At 33.5% G+C, this 19,888-nt stretch overlaps 1 protein-coding gene across 1 annotated transcript; it reads right to left on the bottom strand.

Moving 5' to 3' along the window:
* Window positions 1–8,437: 8,437 nt before the first annotated feature.
* LOC145316249 (4-aminobutyrate aminotransferase, mitochondrial-like) lies at window positions 8,438–18,382 on the bottom strand. Its single transcript, XM_080156669.1, has 6 exons — window positions 18,225–18,382; window positions 14,945–15,078; window positions 14,326–14,487; window positions 10,403–10,929; window positions 9,852–10,187; window positions 8,438–9,394 (listed from the first exon to the last, which is right to left on the bottom strand). The coding sequence occupies exons 1-6, from the start codon at window positions 18,338–18,340 to the stop codon at window positions 9,077–9,079; spliced, it is 1,593 nt and encodes a 530-aa protein (XP_080012795.1). The 5' UTR covers window positions 18,341–18,382; the 3' UTR covers window positions 8,438–9,076.
* Window positions 18,383–19,888: the final 1,506 nt, after the last annotated feature.

Consider the following 19,888-nt stretch of genomic DNA (forward strand, 5'->3'; position numbering starts at 1 on the left):
TGCCCCCTACCCTACAAAAAGCAAAACTATCCCAGTTTCCAAAAAAAAGATCAAGAAATACCAAAAAAAAAAAATTTTGGCGCTTCGCGCCAATCAGACAGTTACTATTCATTTAACCTTACCAAATTTTCTAATTAGTGTAGAAATTAGGTTATAATCTTTTTTCACTGAACATAACAAGCCAGGTAATAGGAAGTATTTTATTTTGTATAATATAAACTTTTTACCAAAGAAATTTTGTACATCCCCAATGATGATACACAAAATTACCCCTTATATAGATTACAATTAGTGGATGAAATGTATGGAAACTCGACTTAATTAACCAACCAATCAAAATTCCATAAAAAAACATGTTTTTTTGTAAGGGTATGTACACAAGTCCCCAAAGTTGTTGAGCCAACGAATAAGAAAATTTTATATGAAATATTGGGGACTAGTGTAATAAATAGCCCAAAAACCCCTCCCTTCCTGCATATTTTAAGAAAAAATTTTCGCTTCGCGCCCTTCCTAATGGTTTCTGCTTTTTATCATATTGTATATTTTGTTTTTATTTCTATAAAAACATGTGTAAACAACAAATATTTAATCACAAAGTTATTTTATATAATAAAGAAATAGCATTGATATTTATCTAAGCCTTTTTCTCAACACTGTATGTCTGTCTGTATAACTATATATATGATGTCATATTATTTTCAGGATAAGTTTATCATTTTTTTTGTGTACATACCCTTACAAAAAAACATGTTTTTTTTTATGTAAATTTGGAATTTTCATTAAAAACCCTTAAAACTAACTACACTCTATAATCCTAACTTGATAAAATACGCCACTCTTGTTGTCTTTAATTGATTTTAGTTCAAAGGGGGAGTAAATATTTTTAGGTGCGCTTCACACACCGCTCTTATAAATCCTTGGAAACGCCACTTAATCAAAAATTAACAGAGTTTTAAAGTGCCATTTAAAGAGGGTAGGATATGTTAATATAACTTTTTAGCTTCTCTATAATCCACTATGGCTGTCAGTACGTAATGTCAGTAAAGGGGAAATGTGATTTTTTCAACTGCAATTAAAGATAGAAGGCTAAAACTTAATGTTAACATTCTCATCATTATGGAGTATAATTAACTATTAAAAATTCATGGAGGTCGGATGTTTTTTTTTGTGCTTTGCTACTTAAAGATGTTGTCATCCTTGTTGTCATACAATAAAGAAATATTTAAAATCAGTTTTACATCTTAGGTTAATTTTTGGTAAATTATTTCCAAAATGAGTGTTTTTATCTCCACCCCCCCAAAATTTTTTTTAATGGGGTTTTTCATCCTTCCTGCTGAGATTTTATAACATCCCCTTCCACCCATAAAAAATGTATATGGGGGGGGGGGGGGGAGGTTAAATTATCTTCTGTATTTTTTTTTCCAAGATGCTTTCTAGCTCCCTTCCCTTCGGTCATTGCAGGGTGGGGAGAAGGGATGGGAGAGAAGAGATGGTGGGGGGAAGAGATGGGGGATATAAATGGGAAATAGGGATGGGGGAAGGGATGGGGAAGAAGGGATAAGGACTAGAAGGCCCATAATCAAATAATCCCACCCCTTAAAACGCCCTTATTTAAAATTAGTATATATAATCAAAATGCCCCCCCCTAAAGCAAAGTGCCCCCCCGGGGCACTTTGATTTAGGGGGGGGCAAAATTTTACAAAATCTTCAAAATGCCCCCCCCTAGACAAAGTGCTTCGCACGCCACTGACTCTAAAAGCTACGAATTTTACCCAAATAAAAAAAGACCTTTTGCTTCGGTCAAAATGATCACAGCAACAGTAAAAATTAATATTTAAATCCCCCCAAAAAAGTTTATTGGGGACTTAATTCAAATTTAGGCTCTGCAGTCTCATTCTACTGGTATCATAGTATATTTTTTATATACGCTTTAAAAATAGGTTAAAAACAGTTTAATGACTTAAGTTACAAAGCCTAAATTTTATGTGTTATATACCCATTACAACTAACTTTATTACACAAATCTTTGTCTGTAAGTACAAACTGTTTTTGGTAATGAACTTCGCCTGATTTTGGACCAAGATATTTTTCCTTCAATTTTTGTCACGTGCCTGGTTTAGCATAAGTATAAGCACATTACCGAAACCTAGTCTAATACCTAGTACAGGCGAGGTTGCTGTACATGTGACAATTTAAAGTCATGCCCAACAATCATGTATAGAAAGGGTAGCCAATCTCTCCTTTTCTGGCCAAACACCCAGGCTATTAGGTTGATTCAGATCCTACAGACGACCAACTGCACCACCTTTGTCTAGAAGTCCTAACTTTGCATTGTAATGAATTTCGCCTGTTTTGGGCCAAGACGTTCCTCCATACCTTAACTATTAAAGTGCGCATCTGACATAGAAGCAGTAGGAATCAATTTTAAAGTCTTAACGGAGTGTTGAGCTGAGATTCGAACTCATCACTTCCCCAACGACGAGTGCATGTGCTACGTGTTAAGCCACAGGCGTAGGTCTATTCTGTAGGCTAGACATTATAAATCAAGCCTACAATTCGACAACAAGCCAAAAAGTTACATATTTGTTAGTTATAATGTTCTTATGTGTATTATTCTGATTCGGTAGTTTGTACAAATTTATCGATAAAAGGGTGAGAATTAATGTATCGACCATTGCCCTCACCCTCCCTGAGTTTAAGTATGAATTGTGATTAGCGTCACTCACTCTGTCATTAGAATATTCATTTACAATGACTTTGTGTGTGTGTGTGTATGTGTGTATGTATTAATAATAAATACATTAATACTAATATATCCAGCCCTTTCCCTTAGTTCATGGTGTTCATCTAATAAAAAAAACATATTTTCTAATAATGGAAGGGGAGGGGGGGATAAATACAAAAATAGATTTTAGAAAACCTGGATAACATTAGGAGGAGTGGTTTATGTCCTCCGAACAACCAAGCCTTTGATTACACAACCCTTGATGCTAAGGCATTCACACACATAAGGAAGCAATATAAAAAAAACAAGGATGACAGTATCCATAAAAGCGATGCTCTGAAACGGTAGGACAAAAAAACATTAACACTTGTAGAGTGTCAGAACTGAAAAAGCAGAATATAAATGTACAAGTCTAGACCAAATTGTAAATATATTTGTTGCAAAACTGCTTATGGGCACACTTAAATTTTCAGTTCTTGATTATTGAGAAGCTTCGCTTATAGCATTCTACCATGTTGTTATAGAAATCAGACGGAGGGACTCGATGGACGTACGGATGGATCGACCCTAATATCAGAAAAGCTTCACTTTTAAAAACAAAACACTCCTTTACACTATGAACTGTAGCCGCGGGTTGACTGCAATCAATTAAAATCTACCTAAAGCAGCCAAACAAAATGTTCCTATGATTTCTGAAAGGTTTAATTGTAGGACATCTGCCATACTCACTTAGGTTAAAAACCTGCAATACATTTGTAATATGAGTTTGGTATCTTGAGGGTTAAGACAATTTCTAGTTAAACCAACTCATCAAGATTTAATAAAAGTGCAAAAAGTATTTGAGTCAACGAAGGAGAAAAGAAATGTTTAAACTTTGGGTACCAGTATAATTTACATTTCAATTTATTATTTTCTCACTGAATATCTAATAATTAATTTACTTTTGGACTGTATAGGTGAAACCATTAACAAAGCCAGTCTTGACTTCCATGGATCTCCATGGATCTATCTATCTTTCTCTCTCTTTCTCTCTCTCTCTCTCTCTCTCTGTCAACTATCTCTCTCTCTCTCTCTCTCTCTCTCTCTCTTTCTCTCTCTCTCTCTCTGTCAACAATCTCTCTCTCTCTCTCTCTCTCTCTCTCTCTCTCTGTCAACTCTCTCTCTCTCTCTCTCTTTCTCTCTCTCTCTCCTTCTCTCTCTCTCTCTCTCTCTCTCTCTCTCTCTCTCTCTCTCTCTCTCTCTCTCTCTCTCTCTCTCTCTCTCTCTCTCTCTCTCTCTCTCTCTCTCTCTCTCTCTCTCTCTCTCTCTCTCTCTCTCTCTCTCTCTCTCTCTCTTCTCTCTGTCTCTCTCTCTCACTGTTAAATAATTCGTTGTTTTGAAAGGAATCCTTATTTTTGTATTCCATTCCTTGTTTTAATCCGTTCTTTCCTATCGCTTATCCTTTATCCGGCCTAGTATAATATATACATACATGGTATATCTAATATAAATTTACATATATGAGGGGAGTTAATAAATAAAAACAACAAAATTAAGCTTCCTATTAAATTAAATCAAATGAAATAGAACTCCTTTCCTGTAGATATTTAATTTTATATATTGATTTTACATCGTAGACAATAAAAGCAAAATTGCTTGATTCAGCCTTCTGTGCAAAAGATGTCATGGCCAATATAAATTCAATAAGATAATGATTTTTTTCAAGTATGGCTTCAAATCCGATTTATATCCGCCGCTGGATTAGAACTAGTATCAGACATACTGAAAATTCATACATAGCATCATATTATAGACATTTTTCCACGAATATTGAAACCAATCATAAAATTGATAAAAGTTTTGTTAGCCTAGGCCTTCGGCCCCTTGGACCTAGCAAAACTATATTAAGTTTCTCATTTTAGTATCCACGGAAAGCTGTCTATAATTTGTCATGGCTGATAGAGATTCGATATAATGATTTTAAATAACGATACCCTCCATCCACCCCCTTTACCCCCATTCCCTCCACTCCTACTAGATGAACGAACCGACCAATAAACGAGTTCCATGTTTTTCCTATGTCATAATATCCATGTATATTCTACATTAAGAGATATAAGTTTTCCGGAATTTTAATGTAGGGAGTAGATTTGAAATCTGCATCAAATTTTAAGGATTTTTTATAAAATTTATTTTTTGTATAATTCTTTATCTAAAAGCGGAAATACAAATTAAGTTAATTAATTTTGGCATCCGTGATTGGTGGATTTAAAAAATCTGCGCTCTGATTGGATGTCGTACATCATTCAACCAATTAGAGCGCAGGTAGTTTAAAATCCAACTATCCTATTGGTCAAAATTAATTAACTTAAAATGTATTTCCGCTTTTAGATAAAGAATTATACAAAAAACGAATTTTATAAAAAATCCTTAAAATTTGATGCAGATTTCAAATCTACTCCCTACATTAAAATTCCGGAAAACTTATATCTCTTATTCTACATCCAATGCAATAATATTATATGTTATAGTCTGTTTATTTGATAAAAGTATTACTAAACCAAAGATTTGTGTACTTTGTGCAGAACTCATAACATTGAATATCACACCTTACAATCCATATATCATTACTTGGATGTTGCACCAGATTTTCATATACTCTGATAAAGTGAACCTAGTAGCAGGCTAAAATAACGATATTCTTCATGCAATAGGATTATAGTCCGTTTATTTGATGAAAGTATTACTAAACCAAGATTAAGTGAACCTCGTAGCTGGCTGAAATAACGATATTCTCCATCCACCCCCTTTACCATCCCCTCCACTCTCTTTACCCCCATTCCAACCTCTCCTACTGGAATCTGGATGAACGAACCAACCAATAAACGAGTTCGATGTTTTTCCCATGTTATGATATCCACGTATATTCTAGAAATAAAGTCTGTTTATTTGATAAAAGTATTACTAAACCAAAGATTTGTGTACTTAGTACAGAGCTCATAACATTGAATATCACACCTTACAATCCATATATTATTACTTGGATGTTACACCAGATTTTCATATACTCTGATAAAGTGAACATCGTAGCTGGCTAAAATAACGATATTCTCCATCCACCCCCTTTACACCCATCCCCTTCACTCCTACTGGATGAACGAACCGACCAATAAACGAGTTCCATGTTTTTCCTATGTCATTATATCCACGTATATTCTACATCCAATGCAATAATATTATAGTTTATTTATTTGATGAAAGTATTACTAAACCAGGATTTATGTACTTAGTACAGAGCTCATAACATTGAATATCACACCTTACAATCGATATATTATTACTTGGATGTTGCTCCAGATTTTTCTATACTCTGATAAAGTGAACCTCGTAGCTGGCTAAAATAACGATATTCTCCATCCACCTCCTTTACCTCCATTCCCTCCACTCCTTACTAAACCAGGATATGTGTACTTAGTACCGAACTCATAACATTGAATATCACACCTTACAATCATATATTATTACTTGGATGTTGCACCAGATTTTCATATACTCTGATAAAGTGAACCTAGTAGCAGGCTAAAATAACGATATTCTCCATGCAATAGGACTATAGTCCGTTTATTTGATGAAAGTATTACTAAACCAAGATTAAGTGAACCTCGTAGCTGGCTGAAATAACGATATTCTCCATCCACCCCCATTACCATCCCCTCCACTCTCTTTACCCCCATTCCAACCTCTCCTACTGGAATCTGGATGAACGAACCAACCAATAAACGAGTTCGATGTTTTTCCCATGTTATGATATCCACGTATATTCTAGAAATAAAGTCTGTTTATTTGATAAAAGTATTACTAAACCAAAGATTTGTGTACTTAGTACAAAGCTCATAATATTTGTGTACTTAGAACGTTGAATATCACACCTTGCTTATAATTTATTATTATAAGGGATGCTTTGCTGTTAGCCTTTCAGTAATCTAACGTAAGGGGCATTTATTCAGCAAATTAATTCCATTGAAAATTGCTGAAAATTTGGATATTTTTTTGGCAAAATGAATGGGGGAAAGAGGGAAGTGGTTGTGGGTAAATTTTCAATTATAAATGATTGTCATAATTCTGGTCCCTTGTCCCTGCGTAGAAAAAAAGATACATTAACAACATTTTTTATCGGACTACTCTATAACCATAAAATCTTTAAAAGGGTTAGTTGCACGAAGTTCCTTTAAACTAGAATTTAGTGAACTGCATATTTTTTTCAGTTCAATAGTTGTATGCATATATAGGACACCAGATAGTTTTAAAAATATCAAGACTTGAAAATCATATTATTATAGATATATGGAACATAAATGGCTGTCCTGTTTTCACAAAAACAGCATGATGACCCATTTGGTGGAGCCAAATTGATTGCTATTTATTGTACTACAAAATTATATATGTTAGATGATATTTCTGCAACTTTTGCTTGCAATCAAACTTGTTAAATGCACTGCATGCAACTATCCCTTTATAATATTTCTAGTATAGCATAACTTGGCTAGAGCTCAAACTTGCATCCTCCAAACTTGAAAAAACAAGCAAAAAACTAACTTTTAAAAAAATATCGTTTTTGTACCTATTTTTAAGAAATTAAACAAGCCCTTATAGAAAAACCATTCAGATATAACCTAACTTTAAAAGTAGTTTTTGATCAACGTCTAAGTCAATTTGCAAAAATACAAAATTTTAAACATAAAAGTGAAATTAGATAAATGCTTAAAATATTGTTAAAAGGTCAGAATATATTTGGAGAAAATGTAAATTTACTAAAATTTCTAGGACTCATTTCCATTAGAATCTATTAAATTTTCTAGCCCAAAGAGAGCGCCCTGACAAAGAAAAATTATGCAGTTTTGACCCTTAACTCAATGCTCATATATCCTCAATTAACAAGGATGAAAACATTACGGCGAATCTTAAGACTATGCACTGGGAATGCAATAATTATCACTTGGAGCTTACACCAGATTATCATTTTCTCAAAAGTGAAACTTGTAGCGGGCTTGGATAACGATATCCTCTATCCACCCCCTATACCCCATCCCCTCCCTCCTACTGGATGAACGAACTAGCAAATGAATTATGTCCATGTTAGCATCCTAAATTGGCGACAACTTATTCCCTTTTATAATATCCACGTATATTCTAAATCCATTGATTTGGACAATGAAGCGCACAAATCTATGATTATAGCAACTCGTTACTAATGTAAGAAAAAACCTTAATATAGAAATGCTTCGATCTTGAAAATTCACGTTCATTTCTCCAAAATTCAAAATAGATTTAGTTAATTTTTTAAGAAAGGATTCAAATGAATTTTTACTATAAATACATTATCTAGACTGTATGTGACGAAATCTGATTTTTATATTTTTTTGGAAAAAGAAAAAATACCCTAATGCATTTCGTTATCTGAAATAATTTTTTTAATTTTCAATTTTAGTTGTTTTTAAAATGGGGATAGTTTCTCTTGAGATTGTGGCGGTACACTCCACGAAAATAGTTAAAGACCTTCACTGGACCTATAAGAAGGATCACTGTGAAGGAGAACCATATCGGTCAAAGAGATCCTTCGCTACATACAGACAAACTTTTATATCGAGATTACAACAGTAAGAACTGATATCAATTTTGAGAGGTTTCGTGATTTTCTTTTTTTCAAATTTACTAAACATTTAAAAAGACAAATATCATTGAAAATTATATTTTTACATGAAACAAGAATAGTAAATATTGATATAGTTGACAAATATAAAGAGGTACATGATTTATAGCTAAGCTCGGGTGCTCATAAATATTATGATTTATAATGATGATGCTTTCTAATTTTACAATATTACATTATCTGTATTAATAATAAGAAAATAATATGTAAACCACCACCTTACAATAATATAAAAATCAATTTAATTACAAAATATAAAATAGTTTCTTTCATTTTTCAATTTTAAATTCAAGCAACATTAATATTACAGTAAAATAAGAAGTTTGGTGATTTTTAAACCAAATTTTGCTTATACTGATATTTCATAAGATGAAAAATGAATTTATACTACAGAAATGATTCAAAATGATAAAATAATGAACATAACATAAAAATATAAAATGTGATGCTTATAAATTGAATTAAGAGTAAAACTAGGTACAAAATACCAATGTAAAATTAGGTAAAATATTGTAACCAGGGAAGGTAAGGACAATGGCAGATAAATTAATCAACATTCAAGTCTGTGCTCTAACAAAAATCAAATTACGTAGGATATATATTTATCCTATACATTGTCATATCCCTGTATCCCTGTTATAATTACGGAGAGATCCATCTATTTAATACTTTTTAAGAACCTGCTGCATCACATCCAACATGATGTTAGCGTGCTCAGGTGTAAAGATCAGCGAGGGGCGGAACCTGACAGAGCTGTTTCCGCAGCCGCCCAGGTGAACGCCCGACTCCCTGCAGTCCACCAGGAACTTGTCTCTGGCCTGCACGGTGGGCAGGTCCATGGCACAGAAGGTTCCTCTGCCTCTGACTCTGGACACAAGGCCGGGGAATTCATTCTGGAGCTGGGTCAGCCCCTCCATCATGACTGCACCAGATTTTCTTGTCAGATCAAGCAGGTTTTCTTCTTTAATTGTTTTTACAACCTAAATTGATAATTATTATAACATCTTTGATATCTTCTGTATAAACTTTTAGTTTAACATGGTATTTTTACAAAATATAAAACTATTTTAAATCCTGTTTTTCAGCTTAGTAAGGTACAATCAAGAAATGTTGTCATCCGAGTAATACGTTAGACACAATAAAAACTGTCCCGAATTTGTATTAATTTTGAGGAACACGACTCCAGTTACGTCATATTTTTCTTTCCCGAAAAAGGGAAGGGGGAAATCAAAAAAAGGGAAGGGGGGAAGAAAAAAGAGATGGGAGAAAAGGGGATTTTCCCCATCTCTTTTGAAGAGATTTTCTTCCCCCCTTCCCTTTTTCGGGAAAGAAAAATATGACGTCACTGGAGTCGTGTTCCTCAAAATTAATACAAATTCGGGACAGTTTTTATTGTGTCAATACGTTACTGCGAAAAAAAGGATTTTGTGTTTTTACCTGTTCAAGAAGAATAATCTTGTGTGGATCTCCAACCCAAGTGTTGAGAATCCTGCCAGGATGGGGAGGTCTGTGCTCCTGATTGTAATAAATACCACCAGAGCACATCTTCTTAGAGAAGCTGACAATATCTGGCTTAATGTTGAAGTGGGTGTGGCACCACATCTCTCCGGTGGACCCACCGCCAGTCTGCACCTCGTCCATCATCAGGGACACGTCCCACTTCCTGGCGATCCTCTCGATACCCTGGAAGAACTCTGGACTGGCGTGGTTGTCTCCTCCCTCGGCCTGGATGGGCTCAGAGATGATTCCAGCCACAGGAGCTCCGTTCTTGCTCTAGAAAAATTAAATTAAATTTTAATTGAACAAAGGTAGGCTATTATGACGTCATTTTTTAAAGGCACTATTAAAAGCTTCGACACAATTACAATAAACATAAAAAATGAATATGCATTTATAAAAAAAATAAAGTAATTGAGCTTTATCAACTTTGAATTTTCTTAGGTTTATCGAATTAAATATTAATTATTTTCATCCTAAATTTTACTTACAGCTTTCTCCATGAGCTCCTCAACAAGGGCCAGGCATCTTTCATCCTCTGCCTTGTTCTCAGCAACATTCTCCTCCAAAGGATATTTATACACAGGAAAATCAGCTTTAGGCCAGGCAAGGGAGGGAATATCAACCCCCTGTATAGGTCTGGAGTGGGAGCAACTCAGTAGTCCAACAGTCCTGCCGTGGAATCCGCCCTTGAAGGCCAGGATGCTCAGGTTCGGAGATCCTGGAGCCTCGTGTCTCAGCGTAGAGTCCAGCTCCTCCTGGGTGAAGTCAGTGCGGCCGTGGCGCTGGTTGTGCATGTAGCGCATGAACATCATCTTGATGCCGTTCTCGTTGGAGCAGGTGCCGCACATCATTGGGAACACTTGGTTCAGTCCCGCTGGGGCCACGGACAGCATCGAGTTCTTGATCTTCTGGACCCAGTCCTCTGAAGGGAACCAGCCCAGGGCAGGACGGTTGGCCATGGCCATCACATTGTGCTCGTCTCTCAGAGCCGACAGGATTGCTGGATGGTTGTAACCTAAAAAAAAATAATATTGAAACCATGAATTTTAGTAAATTTGTCTACTCAGCTTCAAATTGAAATTGAAAAAAAATTATGATATTACAAAAATTTTCCATAGAAATTACAATTTCCTATATCTGTCAATAATACGATAAATATATGATTATAAATCAATAATCAATGTTCAATTAACTTTAAATGTTTTTTTTTTATACAAAAAAATATATAAAAAAATATCTGGTATAATTAATGTCGTCATCTTTGATAAAAATACAAATGAGAATGAAGTTTTAAACCAATACTTGGTTTTAATAAATATGTTAGATACTATAAAACCAATTACAAACAAAAATATTATCGTTACATTTAGTCATATCCCTACCGGGTACTATTCCTGTGGGAATATCTTGTCCTTTACCTAACCCAACCTAATCTAAAACAAGCATTACAAATACATTTTTCTAAAAATCCCCACTTTTGGTCCAAAACGATATAAGGGAAATTGTAGTAAATGCCTAACTTGCATATCATTCTAGAAACTTGAAAGATCAAGCCCCCAAAACCTAAACGTTTATCAGGGATATATCAACTCAAGATTAATATGTCCCCCCCCCCCCCCATTTCAGGAGATTTGAAAATGTGGTTTATATATAACACAGTTAAATTTTTTTTATTTAATCGTCCATTGACATATCATCCCTGCATCCCTGATTTAAATGGTTCTTTTGAAAGCCAGGGATCTTAAGGGATAGGACAATAGTCGATATATTGATATACATTCTCAATAATGATAAACAAACTTCTGCAGATTACAATTAGTAGTTGAAACGTTTGGACACTCAACTTAATGAACAAAATTCAAATAATTTCCCCAAAGTTTGTTTGCCAACGCATAAGAAAACGTTATTATAAAACTTTGGGGACTAGTTTAATAAACAGCCCAATGTCCCTTTACTTGCTGGATTGTATTACTTTATTTTGCTTTACTTTGGCTTGAATAATATCCCACAGAGCATTTTTATTTTTAACAAATTTTATTGTCCATGAACCTTGTAAGGGCATTTGATAAATTATTGGTATTATGTAATCACAATCCACGCGTGTATATTAACACTTTTGAAAAAATTAGTTTAAAGATTAAATTAAAATAATTGAGGGGGCGCACGAGCTACATGTAATTCTGTTCACGGGTCTTTGAATATCAGCCAATAGCAGCGGAAATATTAACACAGCAAAGTCGCAAAAAAAGAGCAAAAAGCAATTTGCAAGCAGACGAAAAAGGTCCCCAGCACTTTAACCGGGTAGTTGTCTGGGTGATACATCTAAACTTATATATTTATTGGTTAAAGGTAAAAATATGATTAATTTAATTGCTTACTAGCTTACTGCCTATCATATAGTTAAAGCTAACCAAATATATTTATTGTTGACCTTAATTCTTATTTTTTACGTTTTCTTTAACCTTTTCTTTAGATGCAAAGCATCTTTATAATTATCCTATTTTCCTAAATTTCGTTTTCAGAAAATAGAATTACTGAAGGAATGCATTCTCAAAAATATTTGTTATTTTTAAAAGTTAATTTCTTTTTATTGTGCTACTTTATTCATGCCCTTATTAAAACGGTCTAAGGCTGAACAAAATTCTAAAACACACTTTCAATTTTAGTTAAGGCTTGAATGCTTTTTTTAAGTCATGTGATTTTTTATGCTATTTTCTTCGTTAAAGGTTTCATAGAATTATTTTTGACGTAAAACCCAAACAAACTAAATTTACATATGTATTGGATATTATGTAAAATTGGTACAAATTTTTATATTTATAATTTCCTGCATTTTCACATGTCTTATAAATGGTCTATGGATATTTTGCTCCTTGTTTACACAACAAAATAGATAGTACATGGCACAGCCAACCATAATAAATTTTATCTTTTAAAAAAGTGACAAATCTACTTTTTAAAAACAAGGATTACAACATATATAAGTAACGAAGCACAAAAGAAATCAAGAATGGAAATACGGGCAAGAAGATTAATAGAATAGATTTATTGAAAAAAATCACGAAACCGCTCTCATGTATTTTTAAAAATATTTTTTACATTTTGTAGCATGAATGACAGACCGACGGACAAATAAAATTAAATGGTATATTGGATTCTCAAGGGTATAGAGAATCTTCACACAAAAAATCAGCCGTCTATCTTGAATAGCAGCGGAGAACATTTTCCCCATAGCGTTACGGAATAACTGACCGATAGACAGACAAAGTGAATTATAGAATATATCCGCTACAAATAAGGAATGCAACCATTAGACAGACAGACAAGTTAACATACAGAACAAGGAGTGACAGACAAACATACACAAATACGCAGCTTAATATTTTGTCAAGAATCTTTAGGGATAATACAAAAAATTATAAATTTATGTAAATCTCCAATGATGATAAACAAAACTACCCCTTCTACAGTATAAATTTATTGGGTGATATGCTTTGACACTTCCATTTTGAACCAACAAACTAACTTTGGGCAGAATATATATATTTCTAGAATGGCTTCGAAACCAATAAATATCCGCTGGATTAGAACCGGCTCTTAACCTTACTGAAAAATTATGTATAGCATCGTATTACAGACAATTTTCCACGAATATTAAGATAAAAATTATAAGATTAATTTAGTTTTAATCATATAATTTTTCGTCTTAATATCCACGGAGAACTGTATATGATATGATGCGATAAATAACAATTACAGTATCGTTTTGAATCCGATTAATTTCCACAGGATTAATACCGGTTCTGGGTTTATGTTGTCCACTTTGTTATAAATAAAATTGTACCAAATTATTTGCAAGTCAAAATATACGCTCTAAACTTGAATGTGGAAAAATAAAAAAAATAAAAAACAAGGAAAACTGCACTGTAATTATTGATCAGCAGATTAAGAAAAAAAATATCTATATGTAGTATTGTAAATCTATTTTAAAAAGCTTGTTTTCAAGAACTGTTTTAAAAAGATGAACCTAACAAAGAAAATCGTCCTCCTTGGATTTTTTTTTGAAAGAGTTAATTTTTTACATTATTTATTTAGAGAATTTCTACTACTTTATATAATTAGTACTAGGTGGACAAGACCCTAGAGGCCTTTTTTGGCTTTTAAGAGAAAGGGGGTGAAGTTGACCCCCTTTTTTTGGTTTTAAAGGAGTTTTTTTTTACCAGGGACCATTTATCTTGGGGAATGGAGGTACCCTATCCCAAATTATATAATAAAAACTATCCCTGAACTCATAAAAAGCTTCACTGTAAAGAAGAACGGTCGATCGGTTAACGAGATCATAAGCTACCCACACACACACACAAAGATAGATAGACATCTTGTTACTTTTAAATTAGGAATAAAATCTAACCGAGAGGTATGGATGCTATCTGCATGAAACAGTCCAGGTACGTGTTGCCGTCAATATCCTTGATATAATTGCCACGAGAGTTCTCGTAGTCAGCAAAGAAGGAGACTGTCGACATCTCCTGGATCTTGGATAACTCATTTTTCAACACCTTAGATTTGGGACCTACAAAATAAAAAAAATAATAAGGTTGACACATTGGAAAAGTTTTGTGTCAAAATAGCCAAAATGGGCTCTGGAATTTCTGGTATTTTAAGGTTATTTTTTTTTGTCATAGGAATCTTTATGCAAAGTTTTATATTTTAATATATAAAAAGGCGGCGGGTAAGTTAAAGGAAAATTGTTTTGTTCAGCTGTATTGTCTCCTTTGGGTCGCCGGAATAGATGTAATATACATGTGAATATTATAACAGGGGAAATTTAGATTGCAATTTCCCCTATCATGTATTGGTTAGTTCGTTCATCCAGTATGAGAAGAGCGGAAGGAGTTAAGGGGGGTGGAAGATGGAATCATTATTTTAGCCCGCTGTGTGTTTCACTATATTAGAGTACATGAAAATCTGGTGTAAGATCCAAGTAATAATATATGTCGCCGGAATTACCAAAATAAAAAAAATGTTACCTGGAACAGGGGCCACAATATTGATTCTTAAATCCGCATCTTTCACCGGCTGCTCCTTGAAAGCCGCTGCGGCTGCCTGGCTCTTTGTAGCATCTACAGAAACGCTGCGTGATAAAAGGTCACATCTGCTTCCTCTAAAATAAAGTTTCATTAGATATTGTTCATAAATTTTTTTTATCAAAGATTAACAAAATACAAAAAAAGGAATCTTACAAACGTTACAAAAATCTTTAGTTTTAGTTTTGTTCAATACAAATATACATCATAAATGAAACTTAATTCATTTAAAAAAAACTAGAAAATGTTTACTAACTATGAAATCTTTGAATCTAATTTATCTTGTTTTTTTTTAGCCAATGTTTCTATTAGCGCAGCTACTCTATGCCTAAAGTTCTTCCGCATGTCATCATATCTATAGACGAGTCTACAGTCTCTACGCAGAAATTGGTGTAGAGAGTACATCATCTAAGCTTTACAGGACTAACATTCTATGCAAATTTCTTTTTTCAAGATTCAATATCAATATTATATGACCTAGGAAATATTATTTCTTTTTGTAATCCTAACTATAGTCAAATTATTCCTATCAAAAGCACTATCAAATGAATATAAAGGATATTTCCATAGTTAAAAGTTGCTAATATAAATCACGTCTAATGCACATGTGTGCAGCAAGTGTAATTGTGAATTTGTGATTGTTCTGTAATTAAAATAAATACTCAATCATGTGATTTTCACAAGTAGACGAAAAAAAGTTATTCGTGTCTTTCTTTGTTATGTGTGCGTCTGTTTTTTGTAAATTAAAATTTTCTTGTTTTAGTAACAAATGTTTGATTGTTTTTAGCCGGGTCGACGGCCGCGCTTTCAGCCTTGCAGCTGTAGCTAAATGCAAGGGTTCGCTTGAAGCTAAGGGTGACTATGGGGATTGTGGCTGATGCTTCAGTTTTGCCTAAGCTGTTTTATTAAGTATTTTAACGAGTACAGTTGCCTTAAACCGCTGGGTCAGGCCTAAGGCTTCGGGTGTCTAAGTAAAATGAGGCTTCGAGTGGATTATTATTTATCTAAGCCGCGCGGCTGCTACAGAAGCTGAGGCTCAATTACTGACTGAGAAAGCTGTGCAGCTGATTTTGAGGTTTTAAAGCCGCGCGCCTGATGGTGGCTGTGGTTTATAGGTGGAGAATGAGATGCTAATATTTCTAGGCAATTTCTTTTTCTTTAAATAGACTATAAAATAAATGTTCAATGCCACTATAAAGTTTCCCCAATTAAGTACAACTCATTAACATGCACACATAGTAAGGACTTTCAAACAAAGGTTGTGCAATTAAAGAACTTTCATTGTGCAGAAATCTTCTTTTATTTTTATAACATTCTTAGTATTTAACCTATGAGTTACTAATTATAGGCAATGAAAAATACAAAGTAAAGAATATAAATTTTTATTATTCTTTGTCTGTCAAAATCTTTATGTTGATCATATGTTATCGCAAGATTTTTAATTGTTTTTCATTTGTGAAGCGCTTCTTTGATTTTTATTCTCGTTTATTGAAAAGAATATCTTATCAAATAAGCAAACAAATTTGAGAGGAGATATTTAGGCTAAGACAATACATTCAAATCCCCTTTTTAAAAAGTGAAGATTTTCTACGAATAGGGTCTGTCCGTACGTAAATCTTTGTCTTGTGGGTTGAGACACCCCCAACCCCCACAAAAATGAAAAATACCCCCCCCCCAATTTTTCTTATTTTTTTTTATCTATAAAATACGAAAAATTAGTTTGATCAAACCTCTTAAGGGAAAGCCCCTAGAGGCTAGGGGCGAAGCCGCTAGTTTTGTATAAAGCCGCCATCCAAGAAGAACAGAGGTGGATTCTTAAAAAAAAATTGCCCCACTAATCGCTTAGAGGGGCAAAATTGTATTCGTGAAAAATCCACCAAAATCACATTAAAATCTACAAAATTAAATAAAATCTTATGTTAATAACCCTTCTAAGATTTCGTTTAGTTTTTGTAGATTTTTAATGTGATTTTGGTGGATTTTTCACGAAAACAATTTTGCCCCACTAAGCAAATAGTGGGACAATTTTTTTTTTAGAATCCACCTAAGGACTATTGTTTCCAACTCCTAACACAAATACTTCATAAAGCTAAAAAAATTTTATTAATCAAATGAGTTGCAAAATTTAAAATCATATATTTCTTTTTGAAGAAATATATTTTCTTGTTTAATGTTTTGAGGATGTTTATGAACGTAAAAAAATACTTGGATTGCAGGATTGATAACTTTCTCCCATTTTAGTAAAATTCCTAGTTTTGCCATTTTCAAAAACATGTCTCTAACCATTGCTGAAGCCTTTATCCCTACAGGACTTTTAAAATTTTTAAGAGACCAAGCAAATGATTTTTTTTTGCACTTAATAGTTAAATATAGATATAAAAGTTTCACAGACTAATCTTTACAAATGTTTTACTATAATATTATAGGGCGTAGATGTTTTTTTGTTGCCCTTTCCCTTGATAATATAGCTTGAAACCTGACCAAGTCAAATACGAAACACTCAAAGTCAACCGATTAAAGATCTTGAGTAAACCTAGTTTGTCAGACAGACAGTCATCCTACTAATATCTTTAAACACCTATGGCTGCGCCCCGACAGGCCTAGAGGGGAACTTTAAATTTGGGAGGAGAGATGGTCAACCCACCACCCAAAACTTTTTTTTAAGGGGGAAACGGGAAATTTCTCTTATTAGGGTTGAAGTCCACCCTCGAAGATGATAAAGTCCCTCCACAGAGTATGACGTCATACGATATCCAATGAGAGGCCAGTATACACTGTAATTGACCAATGGTAAAATTTATGCTGGACTCTCATTGGTAATTTTATCGTATGACGTCATAATCTGTGGAGGGACTTGAAGCTTCTTCTCCACCCCCACCCCCTAAAAAACATCCAGGGATCTTTCTGTTCAGACAGCCAGACAGATATATCAGACATCCTGTTACTTTTTATATAAGAATAGCGGATCCGAATTAACCTTGTGGAATCAGCAATTTAGGTCTTTTTGAGAGGGGATTGTTCCAACTCTTAAAATAGCCTAAAACTACAACTTAACGTAAAAAGATATCCTGATAGCATAATTCAAAGCATAATCAATCATAGCTGCTGATAAAATAAACTTTACTATCAGCCACTTCAGATTGAAAAAAAATACAGAATCTTAAATAAAAACATGCAAACACAAAAAAATGATGTTGCAAGTTAAGATCCTTTTGATGCCAACCTGATTAGCTTAAGAGATGATGTCAAGTTTTTTGCCATTGAATTGAGACTCAAGCTTAGTTGTTGTGTGTATGCTCGTCCGTGATGAACTGTGGCTCTGTAGTAGTGTGCACTCATATTTATAGACTCCACACTTCCAGTCTGATCCAGATACGCGCACTACTCTGTACGTCTTACTCCGAAACTCTTTTAAATTAAATATTAAAAAGTAAATTTTCTCTTTTTTTAGTTAAATCTAGAATAATTGCATTTAAAATAACATAAATGACTCATATCCGATTAAAATCGTTTTTTAATAGAATCAATAGCAAAACTGAAAAAAGGCAACCCTAGTATTTCATACCTTAGTCCCAAAGCTTCTGAGGTCGTCCCTTGAAAGCCTTACGAATGTTACTGCAGGGGGGGGGGGGGAGCGGAGTAATGGCTCTAAAATACCCCCCCCCCCCCCACCCACTAAAATAATTTTACTCGAGAATGATTTTCGTTAAGAGGGTGTTAAAAGGGGGGATGGAGAATAGTTATTTATCGCATCGTGCTACCGACAGCTTTCCGCGGATATCAAAATAAAAGAAATAAGATTAAAATCAGTTTTGTTAGCCTCGAGGGGCCGAAAGGTATAAATGTTATGATTTTTATTTTAATATTGGTGGAAAATTGTTTATAATACATGATCCTTCGGCATGGCTTAGAACCGGTTATAATCTCATGGATATATATTTTTTCGGTTATAGAGTTATACTCGGAAAAAGTTTACATACTTCTGTGAATTTTTTTTCTTCAAATGGATATAAAGCAAAGGTGGTATACTTGCCCTATTTGTACACCTATGACTGAGTTGTTAAATTTAGATTTTTGCCAACGTTTAGGTGTTAGAGAATCGAGATTGACTTTTTTACATGCAGATTGTGTTCTATACAGTTTTCTCTCTGCTTCTTTCACTTTAAAATTATTAATTTTATAAACCTGACTTCTGTTAAGTTTTTAAATTCTGTTTGTAAAATTTTTGAGAATAGTGATTTAAATTGCAATTTTGTAGAAAGACCTTGGGAAACTTTTATTAACATTATTAATAAGAATATATTTGTTGTAAATGTTTTTTTTCATTCCATTCATATCTTAGTTTATTAGGATAGGGGTTTGCTATAAAAAATAAAACCGTCCAAAAAATTCGACTATTATGGTCTGATTGACCACCAAAATTAATAAATCTGTTTTTTACCATTTGAATTATATTGATGGATCAATTACCTAGATTAATGAATTAGGTAAATCCTTCTAGTTGCAAGGTATTGCTTTTCAAGTAGTTCTCAGCTATACTGAAAAATCATTTCTAGCATCGTTATACAGACAATTCTCTACGAATAATAAAATAAGAAAAAAAAGATCAACAATAAAACTGGTTTAAATCTTAAAAAATTTCATTTTAAGATCCGCAGAAAGCTGTCTGTAATACGATGCGATATATAACTATTCTGGCACTCCTGCGACAAGTGCTTTACAATTCGTTGTCGACCAAAATATAAAAAAATTCTTTTGCAAATTTTTTTTTTATAATTATTAATATTATATTCATCTGGAATTTTCCCCTTTTCTAAAAATTAATCATAGAAATACGATTTTCTTTTCTAGAGGCATGGAATATTACATAATATTTAGTAAGTAATT

The sequence above is a fragment of the Acartia tonsa genome, chromosome 4, assembly GCF_053477335.1.
Source record: "Acartia tonsa isolate MP-2025a chromosome 4, ASM5347733v1, whole genome shotgun sequence".
Taxonomy (NCBI): Eukaryota; Metazoa; Arthropoda; class Copepoda; order Calanoida; family Acartiidae; genus Acartia; species Acartia tonsa.

Bases quoted from the DNA above. Each gene is read 5' to 3' on its own strand.
- LOC145316249 (XM_080156669.1), bottom strand. From the start codon at position 18,340: ATGAGTGCACACTACTACAGAGCCACAGTTCATCACGGACGAGCATAC. The intron at 15,079-18,224 runs GTTGGCATCAAA...ACTTTATTTTAG, and splicing joins TCATCTCTTAAGCTAATCAG to AGGAAGCAGATGTGACCTTT. The intron at 10,930-14,325 runs GTTAGATTTTAT...ATTTTTTTTTAG, and splicing joins GATAGCATCCATACCTCTCG to GTTACAACCATCCAGCAATC.